Below are 15,480 nucleotides of genomic sequence, written 5' to 3'. Positions count from 1 at the left end.
CCCCCCCCCTCACGCACACTAGTGGCTCTAGGACTCAATGATAAATTCTCACCCACATCCTCTGCCTGAGCCTGCAACCATGTAGCCCACTCCCCTACCGCTAACCTTACAACCTCGTCGGGCTTATCCATTATATTCTCAAACACAAAAGCATTCTGCGCCTTCCATATATACCACATAATCCAAGAAAAAGCCGCTACATGAGAACCCAGATTGGCAGAACCCAGGAAATGATCCATATTTGCATAAAGAGAATCTGTAGGGAAAGAAACCGGTCCAACTGGCACCTGAGCTAAAGTCCAAGTATCTTTCAAAGTGTGTTATATTGCATTCGCTCTATCAAAGAAGATTATCATGCAAAAACATCCATTTCTAGTCGCTTCATCAATCATCTATATATACATTTTTAAAGTACATTTTGGGTTATACCCTTCAAATTATAAATAGTTATATAAATGGTTCTTGTGTTTAAGACAAAGAAAAAAATTATAACTGGAAGTTATTTGATTTCGGATCTTCTATATTTAGATAAAGATTTAATGATAGTAAATCTATAAAATCTACATATATACATTTTTGAAATATATTTTTGAAGTACATTTTGGGTTCTACCCTTTTAGTTATGGTTATTTAAAATTTTATTTACAGTTTTAGTTCCTACAAAATTGCACTAAAAAGCAATAAGTGAAATATGGTAAATTTACAAAATCGATTTTTTATAGAAACTAATTAATTTCACCTAAATTCTTTAGTAATAGCAAATTTGTTTTCTATATATGTGTCCAAAAAAAAAATCAATTATTAAACTGTATACCTTTAATATTATATGTCTCACTTAAATATTAACAATCAATTAAATTAAATAATTATATATTATATAAAAAATAATAGTATTCTCTTTAATAGATACAAAATATTATTCTTATTAATTATACATTATACAAGTAGTAGTATTTCATAGTGTTTTACCCTGATAAAAATTATAATATTTTAAAAATAATTGTGCTAGAGGTTAAAATATAGAAAAGGCTAAATTAAAAATGTGTAATTTCATTATTAAATTAAATATTATAAAATAATTTTTTTGTACTACGAGTTAAATCCCAGTATAATACGTTTTATAAACACACCCCGCATTCGTTGCAACTGAACTAGACGCGCCCTTAACCGTAAGTTGTTTTGTTTGTTGGGTCAACTAAGGCATTTAGTCTAATTAAAAATTACTAATATAGTTGAAGATTCTAAAATTCATTTTTTTTTTAAAGACTGATGGAATTCGAAGGGTTTGTTTGTTTATTTATCTCTATAAAAGCCAAGTGTTTAGTTATTCTCAAAAGCTCAAACCATTTTCTTGCTCTCTTTGTCTTCATCTCTATATCCAATGGCTCCTTGTGCGCATTCTTCCTCATCACCTCTTCTTACAAGGTGAATATATATGTAACCTTAAGACAAAAATGGATTTTTGTTTTTTTTTTGGAGCTCATATGAATATTTTCTTACGTAACTATTTTCAAAGAACCATTCTTTAGTTATAAGACTCTTGATTTTGGTTTCCCGTGTTCATTTCCCATCTTCGTCCATTCTCTGTTTATTTAAAAACCTTTCACTCACTAATTTGGGTGTGTGTGTGTGTGTGTGTTTTTGTTGTGGCATGCATAAAACAGTAAAGAAGAAGAAAAATATGCGGATGTGAAATGGGACGAGCTTGAATTCGCTTTGGTTCCAACAGATTATATGTATGTGGCGAAATACAAACAAGGAGAGAGCTTTTCAGAAGGAGAAATTGTTCCTTATGGGGATATTTCAATAAGCCCTTGTGCTGGGATTCTCAATTATGGCCAGGTTTACTTCTTGAGGATATATATAGTAACCGCGATATCAAAACGATTCTACTTAATTGTGAGAGTTGACACAAAAAAAATAAACTCCTTGGCTTGGGTTTTGTAGGGACTATTTGAAGGTCTCAAGGCGTACAGGACAGAAGATGGACGGATCACACTTTTCAGGCCTGAAGAAAACGCTCTTCGTATGCAAATAGGTGCGGATAGGCTTTGTATGACACCTCCTTCTCCGGACCAATTCGTAGAAGCGGTTAAGCAAACGGTGCTTGCCAACAACAAATGGGTATGGACTCTCTAGTTCCATGTGATCAGTACTACGTACGTGTTAATCTTTAAGTAGCTAAGATTTGTACTTTTTTTTTTGGTTTTAGGTACCTCCTCCCGGTAAAGGAGCTTTGTATATTAGGCCTCTACTCATAGGTACTGGTGCTATCCTTGGAGTAGCTTCAGCACCTGAATATACGTTCCTCATTTACACATCTCCCGTTGGAAATTATCACAAGGTGAGTTTGCTTGTTATCAAATGCAATTGGGCAAGTAAACTCAGTTTAATATTTTAAGTATTGATCCAATCTGTATATAAAATAATAACGTTTGGGCTCTAACTTGTCAATAGTCAATGGACTAGCACTTCTGTCACTTGCTTAAATATATATGGCCACATGCCTAAAGATTCTTTATTACATCGAGACTCTTAATTTAATTTGTCTGTCTTGTAGGCAAGTTCAGGCTTGAACCTCAAAGTTGATGATAAGCATCGCCGAGCCCACTCCGGTGGAACAGGGGGTGTGAAGAGTTGCACAAACTATTCTCCAGTAAGTAATAAATAGACACCAGAGATAAATAGATGTCCAAGCAACAAGTTATACGTTGGTGAATTATATATCTAGCTAATTTCTGGTAAATTTGGAAGGTTCTAAAATCTTTGGTTGAAGCAAAATCATCGGGTTTCTCTGATGTCTTGTTCCTGGACGCGGCGACTGGTAAAAACATCGAAGAGATTTCTACTTGTAACATCTTTATTCTCAAGGTCAAGAACATTATAGAAAATATATCACATATATATGATATAACGTTTCAACGTACATTTAGATTCATTTGCATGAACTCATAAGTAATCATTCATTTTATAGGGAAACATTGTGTCCACTCCACCAACTTCAGGAACCATTTTACCAGGAATCACAAGGAAAACTATAAGCGAGCTAGCTCGTGATATTGGCTACCAGGTTCCAGCTCCATCTAACAATACTCTTTCGCGCATGTATAGTCATTTCATGAATCTTTACAAGATTCTCTATATGTATATCTATATGTTTCACAACGTATCACAGGTTCAAGAACGGGATGTTTCTATTGATGAGCTACTCGAGGCAGAAGAAGTTTTCTGTACAGGGACTGCAATGGTCCTTAAAGCTGTTGACACCGTGACCTTCGATGACAAAAAGTGATTATATATATCTTTCTCAAAAAATAAACCCTTACAAAACAAATATTTTCGCTTTGCCGATTACCTAAAGACTAAAGTTTATTTTGGGTCATTTATATCTATATCTTTGACCGCAGTATAAAATACAAGACAGGAGAAGAGGCATTGTCTACGAAGCTTCATTTGATGTTAACCAATATTCAAACTGGAGTTGTTGAAAATAACAAAGGTTGGATGGTGGATATCAGTAGTTGAATTCAAACTGGAATAAATTCGTTTCCTGGTCAAATAAAAAAAGATATCAAAGAAGAAAGAAATCAAGGAAGAAAAGAGACACTTAAGAATGATGAAAAGCTAGAAAAATTGTGTTATCTTTTGTTTAAAGAACTAATATATTACTCTATATATATATATATATATATATCTTGTTTTACAAGTTTAAAACATTAATAAAGTCTAAAATATATACTCCCTCCGTTTATTAGTTTTTTATTTGACCAGATAACATATGGCAGCTGTGCGATTTGAACCCACGCCCTTTCGGACCAGAGCCTAAATCTGGCGCCTTAGACCACTCGGCCAAACTGTCAGATGCTGTTTTGATTGTAATTTGTTTAAAGATCACAACCTTGGCTCTGCACACTGCTTACGTGTGGCGTAAGTCCACATGCATTTTCTAAATCGCATATGAAATGGAATAGACGTTGACTTTACTAGATCGAATTAAGTCAGTGAAAGTTGTGCATGTGGATGTGGTGGACAGACTGGCTTTTTGGTTTATTTTTTTAAAGATCGATGGTTGTGTTGAGTAAATTCGTTTCTTGATAAAATATATAATTGACAATGAGTGAAAAAGCCATAACCCTTTATATATTATTTAAATTTTTTCACATCTTTTCAATGTGAGATATTTTACACTAACCCCCCTCACGCTCATGTATGACTATCTGAAGCGTGGGCATATGTGGGAACAACATCCACGGGATGACCCAACAATCAACCTGCTCTGATACCATATTAAATTTGGGCTGTACTGTGGGCTTCCAACTCAAAACCAATTGGGAATGAGTGGAAAGGCCTAACCCTTTATATATTACTTAAATCCTTTTACATCTTTCCAATATGGGATATTTTACACTAACAATAAAAATGGAAATCAAAGAATAAAGAAGACAAAAAAATGAACCAAAGAAAAACAACTTAAGCATGTAGGAACTCTAAAGATGCTATGATAGAGAGAGAGAGAGTGGTGTTTGACAACTAGCTTATGGCTCATGCGACGTCATTCAGTAGTGTTTTGCCTCATGTGTACCGTGTACACGTAGTTGATAACAAAAAAAAAAAAAAAAACATTATCCGACGATATTGTTGTTTATGTTCTACATTCGTGTTCGAGCTACGGTTTATATGAATGAAGAGGAGGATCTTTTGATTCAAACTTGTACAAATTCCTTATTGTGCAAACTGATGCTGATGGTTTAAAAAAAACAAATGTTGACAGCTGTGGGATTTGAACCCACGCCCTTACGGACCAGAGCCTAAATCTGGCGCCTTAGACCACTCGGCCAAACTGTCAGTAGTGGTACATGAACATTCCTAACTTTAGTAATCAACCAATACAGTCATCGCATAATGCTCTGTTCCGATTCGTTCATAGAATTTTTACTGATTTAACGAGAAGAACAAAGTTTGTTAGTGAAATTGGACCGATCTAAGTTTGACATGGAATTAATAATTTAATACTGAAAAGTTGAATTAAATTCTATTTTTCTGCAAATACGATTACAGTGTAAACGATGTGTAAATAGGAAAAAGTAATAACATTTTTTACGAGTAGAACAGACTTTCGCACTATATACAGAAGAATCAAAACAAACATTTGATTAATTGTAAAAGAAGGCAAACCTCTTTATGTGAAAATCATAAATGATTACATCTTGAGAATTAAACAAGATATATATATATATATATATATATATATATATATTTTTTTTTTAATATGCAGTAGTTCAAATTAGATTTTTATTCATTACTCGTAAATCGTAATTATTATTTTAGGGTTATATTAGTGATCAGGATCAGTAAGGGTACTCTCCGATCCAATTACCGGGTGCGTCATAGTTACAACTGACGAACCACCAACCGTTGGTGCATTGAACCCTAGCACACCCTATCTTCACTGACTCTCTCCACACCACTTGCGTGTAATGCAAGCATTGTTGTCCACCTGTAGTTTTTGATATCAACAAGCTTAGTCAAATCTGTATTAATCACTTACACCCGATCATCGTGTTTTGCCTCTGTGTTTATGTTACATGTAAAATCGTTGTATGGACCAGGGGATATAGATTTAATAATATTAGAGATATACCTGTGCAAGCATTGGTAGTGTAGCTGTAGTAAGGTTTCTCGTCGACCCAAAGTTTCACGGCCGCTATGGCTGTAAAGTTACCACTTCCCTTGGCTAGGTTCTCTCCATATGGTCCGTTGGAGTGAATAAGGCTGCAGTTGGCTTTTCTAGTATTTGCGTAGTTCAATGCGTAGGTAGCGACCGTTGTGTCCCACACGAGGTTCGCTACTCCAACTTGCGCACGGGCATTGTTGTGAGCGGTAAGGTAGTCTTGTTGAGAGTTTTGAGCAGTGGTTGCAATAACCAGAAAGCTAATCGCAACGATTAGGAGTGATGGAGTTTTGAAAGTATTCATTATCGTATTTTGCTTTTTTTAGTGATGATTCTAGGAAGAAGGCAGATGTATATGGTTTATGTTGTGAGTCTGAGTGATTTGCCCTTATTTATATAGGCAAATATGTGATTATTAGGTTCAGTGGTTTTGGGAAACTTAAACATTGGGACGTTGACTTTTCTCTTTTTATAAAAATCAAATTTATTTTTAAAGTGAAGTAAAATGATCAAAAGTGTTATCATCATGCCTTTAGTTATCGCTATTACGTAATCTTAAGCTAGATCTAAATGTCTCACAACAGAAAATAAAATAAGCAAAAGTATATAATACAATTAGTAATAACAAATTGTACTGCTAGGAAGCAAAGTGACCACAAATTATAACAAAACTGGAGAGGCTTACCAACTTATATATGTATAATTTATATGACAATCAAAATAATAGTGATGAAATTATATGTTATTTTAGAATATTAATCTCCAAAAACAAAACAAATAGAGATTGCTTATTGTTTATAGATTGAAGCATTACCCATATAGTATCTAGCATATAATTGTCCAGTGAAACATAAATTTGAATATAGATTTTGTCTTCTTCGTCTTTTTCCTTCAGGATATGTCATGTAAATTTGTATTTGATTTGAAGATGTTTACATTTTAATATCAGTGTGTAATAATTTTTACATATGATTGCATGTGAACATGGCCGTGATTCTCCGCCGGTTACGACTTATTGGAGCATTCATAGTGTTGTGTGATTATAACGTACAAACTCTTTCCACTAATCTACTTGATCAAGTAACTTGATCTTGCATCATTATATAATTATATTTATATATCTTCTTTGTATCTTCTCATCCTACTACATCCATGAAGAAGAACAACGAGACGAACACTCTTCTTAGCTCCTTTATATGTCATGGACTTCAATTTCATCTGATCTCGATCCTTTCATATGGTTGAGATAAGTTACATTATATCAACAACTTTTATTTTTATTGGGTAACTATATTAAATTCTGCGTCTCTTTTAATCACATAAATAAACAAACGAATCAGACCCGTTCACATCGCTACGAGCTATAGGTGACCGGCGGTACGACAACGGCATGCTCATGTGGTTTCAGTCTAGAGTCTAAGTCTTTCATATTTTTCTCAGCTTCTAAGTTCAGTTAAACGTTGCACTCATGTACAAAAGTTATTTTTCTTTTGAATTAAATTTAACATTTCATTCAAAACAAAAGTATATCAACATATTACTCCATAGTCTCCATTATAATGAGGCGAAACGCTGTGAACGCTGTAGTAATGGCAAGTATATATGTATCCCCAAAGTTTGGGATGAGAGTAAAGCTCACCTACAAATGAGCGTCAACATTTGTGCACTACAGAGCGTGGCCTCCAACTTTATTTGCAAGAACTTCTTAATTAATGTAGTTTCCTCTGTATTTTTTTTTCTTTCAATTCTATGGGTAAAGCTCTTTTGTTTGGTTATAATTTTGCAATATATAGGCCCTGTTTGTTTCCCACACACTGCGACCGAAGTTAGCGACAGAAAAATACAAACAGTGGAGAGTAATTCCTTTGCCGTGTTTACTATTCAATTGTCGCCGGAACTGTCGCTACTATTTTTAAAGCCATTAAAACCATTGCTGTTTATTATAGCGACACCTGTCCCTCTTTTTTTAATGTAATCGGAGTCGCTCGTTTTTAATTTTCAGCGACACCAAACTAATAAAGCAGAGTAAAAATTGGGTCGTCGGTGGAGTCGCAACGTCGTGGAAAATGAACAGTGCCACAGATGATGTATTCTTACTTCCCTTGACAAAAAAAAAAGTATTCTTACTTCTATTTTTTGATGAAACTAGACAATACGGCCGATAGTTTTTTTTCCCTCTCTCTGCTGACGTGGCAGGGCAATTTTGAAGGCGATTAGGGTTTTTGCTTCTTTTCCACGGTATATGCTGTTAGCGGCCTCGCCGCCTGATTCTCGTGACGGTTCTATGGCGGCTGCGGGGATATCCTCCCCTGCTACGGTTGGCCAACATGGTTTGGGGTTTGGTGAGGATCAGCGGGTTCTCGAGAAGGGTTTAGGCAATTCGGTCAGATCTAGGTCAGTGGAGAGGTTTGATGGTGAGATGCAGAGTCAAGAGGGTGTCTCCCCTCAGATTCCTGTTACAAATCCATCAACCTCAGCTACACAGGGACAGAAGTCGTGGGTAAAAGTTGCCCAAAAATACATGTTCACTAAGCAACCGTTTGTGGTTTCTGAGGTCGACGGTAAGCAACGTGTTGTGGTTACCTCGAGGAGTATTTGAAGGCGCAAAGCCTCTGTGTGACGATTTCATTGTTGGCAAGTTTCTTCATACTTCTGCACCACATGTGGGTAAAATCCACATGATTGTGAACAAGATATGGAGGTTAGGTGACAAGTCTTCTATGATTGATGTGTTTGTTGTTAATGACACGACAATTAAGTTTTGAGTTCAGAATGAGGGAGTAAGGAATCATATCTTGAATAGGGGAATGTGGAATATTGTGGGACTTCCCATGATTGTATCCAAGTGGAGTCCTTTCACAGAGGAGACTCAGCCAGCACTGCGGAATTAACACAAGTTTTGCCCACGAAATATCACCTTGCCCGGGAAGAAGAAGGAGAGTTAGACGTGGTGGTTTCCTACTCGTATCCTTGACTGCCACCGAGGTGTAGTGGTTGTCACAAATGGGAACATCTGAAGCCTGCTTGTCTTGCCACATATAGTGTACCCAATGTTTCCCAGGACACACACAACTTTCTCAGACTGGTGGAAGCTGTTAACCCACCAGTTGCGTCTGCAAAACAAGTGCAGGGCCAAATGGGTGATGCGACTTTGGCTGTGTCAGAGCATACTGAGTTGATAGGAACGAAGGAGGATAATTTGGAAAAGGAAGAGGCTTGGATTACCCCTCAAAAGTCTGCTACCAGTTGGCAAAGTTGCAAACGATACAATGATTCTTCATATTGTTAAGCCTCCTCGAGAGTCAAAGGCAGGATTGCCGGCTCAGGAGTACTTGCCACGAAATTCTAAAGAAGATCATAAGTTTTTTTCTACCCCTTCTACACAGGTCTCTCGAGACCTGCGTTTGAGGTCTTCCCAATAATATTTTTGATGACGAGTTTCTTCTGGAATATCCGTGGTTTCAACAAACCATCTAAGCATTCTATGGTTAGAAACTGGGTTAAGAAGGAGAATTTTCAGTTTGGTTGTCTTCTTGAGACAAGAGTGAAGGAAAAAAAAGCTGATCGCATTGTTAGTTTTGTCTTTAAAGATTGGTCTTTCATTTCGAACTATGCTTTTAATCGTTTGGGTTGCATTTGGGTAGTTTGGAGCCCTCAAGTGCGATTAACACCGTGTTTTACAAGCAGTGAAATGGTGACTTGCTCCGTTCTAGTAGAGGGTACAGAGACGGAATTTTTTGTATCCTTCGTTTATGCTTCAAATTTGGTTGATGAGAGGAAAATGTTGTGGGAGGATTTCAGGAATCACCAGGACTCACCAATGTATAGGAATAAACCATGGATGATTTATGGGGATTTCAATGAAATTTTGCAGGTTGATGAGCATTCTCTGTATGCAGTGAATCCCATTGTCCCTGTAGGCATGAGGGATTTCCAGGATGCGGTTCGATACTACAGTCTAAGTGATCTGCTGTCCAATAGACCGTTTTTCACTTGGTGTAATAATAAGAGAGGTGATGATGGTTTGATTTGTAAAAAACTTGACCGGGTGCTTGTAAACGATGCATGGATAGCTGAATATTAGCATTATTATGGGGTCTTTGAAGCAGGTGGATGCTCCGACCACTTACGTTGCCAGATAAAGTTTGGGGCTGACAAACCGTGTTTGCGTAGGCCATTCAAGTTTACTAATGCACTCACCAATGACTCAGGGTTTCTCCCCATGGTTAAAGATTTCTGGGATAGTACTGAAACGTTATATCACTCCACATCTGCGATATATCATTTCTCCAAGAAATTAAAAGCACTGAAACCAAGTATCAAACAGCTTAGTAAGGCTCGGCTTGGAGATTTGACGCGGAAGACTAGAGCTGCATATGAAACACTGTGCCGTTGTCAATCAGAGACGTTGGCTAACCCCACTAGTCTGGCCATGAAGGCGGAGTCTGATGCTTATAGTCGATGGTTGTTTGTTTCTAGCTTAGAAGAAAGATTCTTGAAACAAAAGTCTAAGCTCCATTGGTTTAAAGTTGGTGATGGCAATAACAAGGTGTTTCACATAGAGGCAAAGATCAGGCAATTATGGAGGTCACATGCCCGGATGGCTCTGTTGCAGACACTCATAAGGGAATCAAAACAGAGGCGGTACAGTTTTTTCAAGAGTTTTTATCCCATAAGCCAGCTCAATATCACAGTTTATCTACAGAGACTACGTGATATGTTAACTTACCGGTCTAATGATGCGGAGGGAGCTCTTCTTGAAAGGGATATTTCTGCAGAGGAAGTAAAAGATGTCTTATTCTCGATGCCGAGTGATAAGAGTCCGGGTCCAGATGGTTATACCGTAGAGTTCCTTAAAGAAGCCTGGTCTATAGTGAGAACAGACTTTATTGTTGCAGTTCCGTCTTTTTTCATTCACGACTTTATACCAAAAGGGGTGAATACCACGATACTTGCACTTATACCAAAAAAGAAAGAGGTCAGGGAGATGAAGGACTACCATCCCATATCTTTCTGCAATGTACTCTACAAGGTGATCTCAAAAATCATTGCTAATAGGCTCAAAAGGGTGCTACCAGGTTTTATCTCACCCAACCAATCTGCGTTTGTCAAAGACCGGTTACTCATGGAAAATGTCTTACTAGTATCAGAATTAGTTAAAGACTACCACAAAGACACGATCTCACCTAGGAGTGCCATCAAGATTGATATTTCCAAGGCGTTTGATTCTGTCCAATGGCCATTCCTCCTTAATATTATCTCGGCTCTACACTTCCCTCAAAAATTTATTAAATGGATCAACCTTTGCATCTCAACTACGTCTTTCTCAGTACAAGTCAATGGGAAACTCTCTGGTCTATTTCGAAGTTAACGAGGTTTAAAGCAAGGCTGCTCACTCTCCCCTTACCTGCTTGTTATTTGTCTGCAAGTTTTGTCTACCATGCTTGATACAACTGCCAAGGATAGAACCATTGGTTACCATCTACGATGCCAAAATCTGCAGCTCACTCATTTGTGCTTTGCAAATGATTTACTGGTGTTTACAGATGGCAATCAACGATCTATAGCGGGCATTCTGCAAATTTTTGATCAGTTCGCAGAATTTTCAGGCCTCAACATCAGCCTCGAGAAGTCAACTCTGTATATGGCAGGGGTTAAGGATACTGAGAAGGCTTTAATCCTTCATAATTTCCCGTTTGCCTCTAGTGCTTTACCAGTATGATTCCTCGGTCTCCCTCTGTTAACTCGTCGTATGACAACCAGTGATTATACTCCGCTTCTTGAGCGTATACGAGAACGGATTGGAAGTTGGAATGCTCGCCACCTCTCTTTTGCGGGGCGCCTACAACTGATAAGCTCTGTGCTTCACAATATAACTGCCTTTTGGATGTCTACATTTTGTTTACCTCACGCTTGTATACAAGAAATAGATAGCCTTTGTTCTGTTTTTCTGTGGTCTGGTCCAGACCTGAACAAGAACAAAGCGAAAGTCTCATGGTCGGATATATGTCAGCCAAAGGAGGAAGGTGGTCTGGGTCTCCGTTCTATAACTGCAGCAAACAAGGTTTGTTGCCTCAAACTTATTTGGCGCCTTCTGACTTCAAACTCACTATGGGTTCAATGGTTGAGAATGTATCACCTTCGTAAGGGTTCATTCTGGTCTATTTGCGCAGACACGACCCTAGGCTCTTGGATGTGGAAAAAACTGCTTAAATATCGTCCTCTTGCTTCGCAATTTGTCAAATACGACCTTAGGAATGGTCAAGGCATCTCTTTTTGGCATGATAACTTGTCCCCATTGGGACCTCTGCTGGCAATTACAGGGCACCGAGGTTGTATTGATCTGGGGATTGGACTTCATGACACGCTGGCTCAGGTGATCTCTTCTCATCGCCGTAGGAGACATCGTGTTGATCAGCCAAATCAACTAGAGGCTATTATTGATGATATACGGTCTAAAGGACTTGCTGAAACAGAGGATGTGGTTCTGTGGAAAGGGAAAGGGGATCGTTCTGGTCGGGTCTCGTCTCTAAACTTCTTGCTGGAAACTACTTTGATGACTGGAATGTGGTGCTTAACCTCCTCACGAGTTGGTCAGAAGATCAGGATCACATCTTCCTACTCTGATATGCCTTTAAGCTTTTAGTGTATTCGTTATGGAAGGAACACAATAGTAAACGCCATGGGGACGCCCCCACTCTGTCAGAGCAGCTCCTCAACAGGCTAGACAAGGATGTCCGTAACAGATTGTTTTCTATACAAGAGCAAGGTGATGCACGCTACAGGAACTGCCTGGTTGTTTGGCTCACAACACACTAGGGACGTTGTTTCATTAGTTCATTAATCTATGATCATTTATTTAAAAAAGTTTAAAAACATGTTGCACTTGATGTAAAAACGTTTTACCTTTTTTTGAATAAATTTTACATTGTATTCAAAAAAAAACTTAAAAAAAATTAGACAATACTTTTTTCTTGTACAATTTTTATGTGAAAGTATATTGATGTACAGTATACTGATCATTCAATTAACAACAAAGATATGTATTATTAAGTTTTCTTTAAAAAAAAAATATAGCTTACACAGAAACACCAATATTAGTTTCATGCAGTTTTTAGGAAAAAAAAACTGAAATTGGAAAATTATACAATTAATTGCTCTAAGATTACATAACCAACATCGATCTAAATTATGATGCAAACTATAACTTTCTTATCATTTTAAAAGTGACACTCAAAAATATCAATAGGAACACTTAGGAAAAAAATTAACCGTAAATAAAAGATGCTAAACATAAATTATAACATCACTTACAACAGCGATTATCAGCAAGAACTCAACAACTCCCACTTCCTCTGTCAAGATCACAGATGAATCAGATCAAAATTGGAATCGCATGGGAAAAACAGTGAAGAAAGAAGATGAAGAGGAAGTCGGAGTTGTTGAGTTCTCGCTGATAGCGATAACGTTGTGTGTGTGTTTTTTTTTTTGGAATGATTCTATAACTCTTGCATCACTTTAAACCCGATCGACAGTAACATTAAAAAAAAGATGATTATGTTAGGCTCATTAATTTTTCTAGTAAATGGGATCTAATGGTTTTCGAAAGATTTGTGATGAATCTCCCAGTTTTAAAAAGAAGTTAAAATATATATTTGCAACCAAAAATACATGACTGATCCACTTTATCATGGAACTATATATTTCAAAAAAGAAAAATATAAGTTTTACATTATTTTCTTTTTGGGAAGCAAATTTTTTTGTATTTTCACAAATGTCAATTACAAAATCGTGGAATATGGCTAGTGTCCAGCGTCCAGACATATTTCTTTTTGTATTTGAATCTTCTTGTAAATTGTATAGATGCTAGCTAGACTAAAATTTACCAGATTAACTAATTAGAGCTGGACATTTGAGTCATAAAGTTCGAGTTTCGATTCGTTCGGTTCAAAGAATTGTCACCAAAAATGGGACGACCGATGTAAGTTTGGTTATATAGTAGAGTTTGAGTTGACACTTTTTTCGAAGTAATACTGAAATTGAATTTACTATCATTTCACGAGTAGGATACAATTTCTCGCCAAAAAAGAACAACAACAACATTTGATTTATTGTAAAAGAAAGCAAACCTTACAACATTTGATTATGTGAAAATGAAAGAATATTACATCTTGAAATTAAACGAGATATATTTTTTCCTTTTCTTCATAAGCAGTTATTCATAATTAGTTCATATTTTAGGTTAATTATATTAAAGTGATCAGCATCAGTAAGGGTACTGCCCGAGTATATTACCGGGTGCATCATAGTTACAACTCACGAAATAGTCAACATTGTTGTTGCAAAGAACCCTAGCACACCCTAACTTCACCGAGTTACTCCACACCACTTGCGTGTAATGCTTGCATACTTTTCCAACTGTAATTTCAAAAATAAACAAGCTTAGTTAAATTTCTATTAATCACTTAATTACACTCGATTGTATATTGCCTTTGCGTTTATATTACATGTGAAATTGTTGAGTTTGTTTTCAACTATATCATGATAATTTATGAGAAGGGATATATGTGGACTGTTTGTGTAAGTTATACCTGTGCAAGAATTGCTAGTGTAGGTATAGTCATTTTTCTGGGCGACCCAAAGATTCACAGCCGCTACACCTGTGAAAAAGGCACCACTTCCCTTGGCTAGGTTTTCTCCAAATGATCCTCCTGACGGAGTGAGGATGCAGTCGGCTTTTCTAGCATTCGCATAGTTCAATGCATAGGCGGCGACGGTTGTGTCCCAGACGATGTTCGCTACACCAACCTGCGCACGGGCGGAGTTGTGAGTGTTAAGGAAGTCTTGTTGACTGTTTTGAGCGTTGGTTGCAATAACCACAAAGCTAATTGCAACGAGTAGGAGTGATGGGATTTGGAAAGTCTTCATTGTCGTAGTTAGTATTGAGTTATATTATTTATGCTGTGAACTTGAAGAATGCTTTGTTCTTGTTTATATAGGCAATATATGGTTAGGGTCAGTGGGTTAGGGAGACTTTTGACATTGAGGGATTTATGACTAATCTTTTTATAAAGGTTAAAGTCATGAATCTATCATTTTTTAAGTATCTACAAGTGGCATTATCCATTGACGAAGAAATTTTGATAGAGTTTTGCATCTTTTGGAAAGGTCGTATTTGTATTTGGGTTTGTATTTGGATTGAAGATGCGTATTTTAGTATCATTTGTATATCATTTGTATTTCGATTGAAGATGCGCGTATTTTAGTATCACTGCAGTATAAATTACTAGAGAGTTTGCGCGAGATATATTTAATTCTATTTTTATGAATTATGATATATCTTAAACTTAGAATTATATTTTTAAATAGATTTTTTTTAATATGAAATGTTTTTTTTTAAAAATGTTTAATATGTGGTCTTTTATATATACGGTTCTTAATGTTTTGACGCAAAATAAAATAAACAAAACATATCAGAAATTATTTTAATCAAAGTAATTAAATTCTTCTAAGTTTTGTTGTTTTGGATTTTATAGTTTTTTTTGATAAATTGTTAGGTTATTATAGCATATTCAATCCCACTATATTTTAAAATCAATACTCTATTATAGAGTAACATTTGCTCTAACACTACTTAATATTTTACTCTAAAATAGAGTAAATGGTAGGATTACTCTATCTTCAACTTTATTTTTTACATTAAATCTAATTTAGAGTAAAAAATAGAGTGATACATTAAAATAAAAAAACTATGCATTATTTTAGAGTAAAAAATAGAATATACATTGGAGATAGTTTTAGCACACATG

General features: G+C 36.3%; 3 protein-coding genes and 2 non-coding genes across 5 annotated transcripts; 1 reads left to right on the top strand and 4 right to left on the bottom strand.

Moving 5' to 3' along the window:
• LOC104742544 (putative branched-chain-amino-acid aminotransferase 7) lies at nt 1,343–3,686 on the top strand. The gene is made up of 9 exons (XM_010463557.2): nt 1,343–1,425; nt 1,665–1,842; nt 1,948–2,124; nt 2,213–2,344; nt 2,561–2,656; nt 2,755–2,871; nt 2,975–3,070; nt 3,176–3,288; nt 3,408–3,686. Exons 1-9 carry the CDS (start codon nt 1,382–1,384, stop codon nt 3,523–3,525), a joined length of 1,071 nt encoding a protein of 356 aa, XP_010461859.1. The 5' UTR covers nt 1,343–1,381; the 3' UTR covers nt 3,526–3,686.
• On the bottom strand, nt 3,780–3,859 carry TRNAL-UAG. The gene has a single exon. It is a non-coding gene; the product is annotated as a tRNA-Leu (tRNA).
• TRNAL-UAG lies at nt 4,766–4,845 on the bottom strand. Its single transcript has one exon. It is a non-coding gene; the product is annotated as a tRNA-Leu (tRNA).
• LOC104742543 (pathogenesis-related leaf protein 6-like) lies at nt 5,277–6,021 on the bottom strand. Its single transcript, XM_010463556.1, has 2 exons — nt 5,642–6,021; nt 5,277–5,497 (listed from the first exon to the last, which is right to left on the bottom strand). The coding sequence occupies exons 1-2, from the start codon at nt 5,973–5,975 to the stop codon at nt 5,349–5,351; spliced, it is 483 nt and encodes a 160-aa protein (XP_010461858.1). The 5' UTR covers nt 5,976–6,021; the 3' UTR covers nt 5,277–5,348.
• Nucleotides 13,764–14,618, bottom strand: LOC104742541 (pathogenesis-related protein 1B-like). Its single transcript, XM_010463555.1, has 2 exons — nt 14,263–14,618; nt 13,764–14,089 (listed from the first exon to the last, which is right to left on the bottom strand). Exons 1-2 carry the CDS (start codon nt 14,597–14,599, stop codon nt 13,938–13,940), a joined length of 489 nt encoding a protein of 162 aa, XP_010461857.1. The 5' UTR covers nt 14,600–14,618; the 3' UTR covers nt 13,764–13,937.

The sequence above is a fragment of the Camelina sativa genome, chromosome 14 (assembly GCF_000633955.1).
Source record: "Camelina sativa cultivar DH55 chromosome 14, Cs, whole genome shotgun sequence".
NCBI lineage: Eukaryota > Viridiplantae > Streptophyta > Magnoliopsida > Brassicales > Brassicaceae > Camelina > Camelina sativa.
Note: the sequence above shows the minus strand (reverse complement) of the source record. Positions and strands in the feature narration are given on the sequence as shown.

Coding starts and splice junctions, on each gene's coding strand:
- LOC104742544 (XM_010463557.2), top strand. CDS start 1,382: ATGGCTCCTTGTGCGCATTCTTCCTCATCACCTCTTCTTACAAG. Junction 1,426..1,664: donor TCATCACCTCTTCTTACAAG/GTGAATATATAT, acceptor TGCATAAAACAG/TAAAGAAGAAGAAAAATATG. Junction 3,071..3,175: donor CTCGTGATATTGGCTACCAG/GTTCCAGCTCCA, acceptor AACGTATCACAG/GTTCAAGAACGGGATGTTTC.
- LOC104742543 (XM_010463556.1), bottom strand. CDS start 5,975: ATGAATACTTTCAAAACTCCATCACTCCTAATCGTTGCGATTAGCTTT. Junction 5,498..5,641: donor CACTACCAATGCTTGCACAG/GTATATCTCTAA, acceptor CAAAAACTACAG/GTGGACAACAATGCTTGCAT.
- LOC104742541 (XM_010463555.1), bottom strand. CDS start 14,599: ATGAAGACTTTCCAAATCCCATCACTCCTACTCGTTGCAATTAGCTTT. Junction 14,090..14,262: donor CACTAGCAATTCTTGCACAG/GTATAACTTACA, acceptor TTGAAATTACAG/TTGGAAAAGTATGCAAGCAT.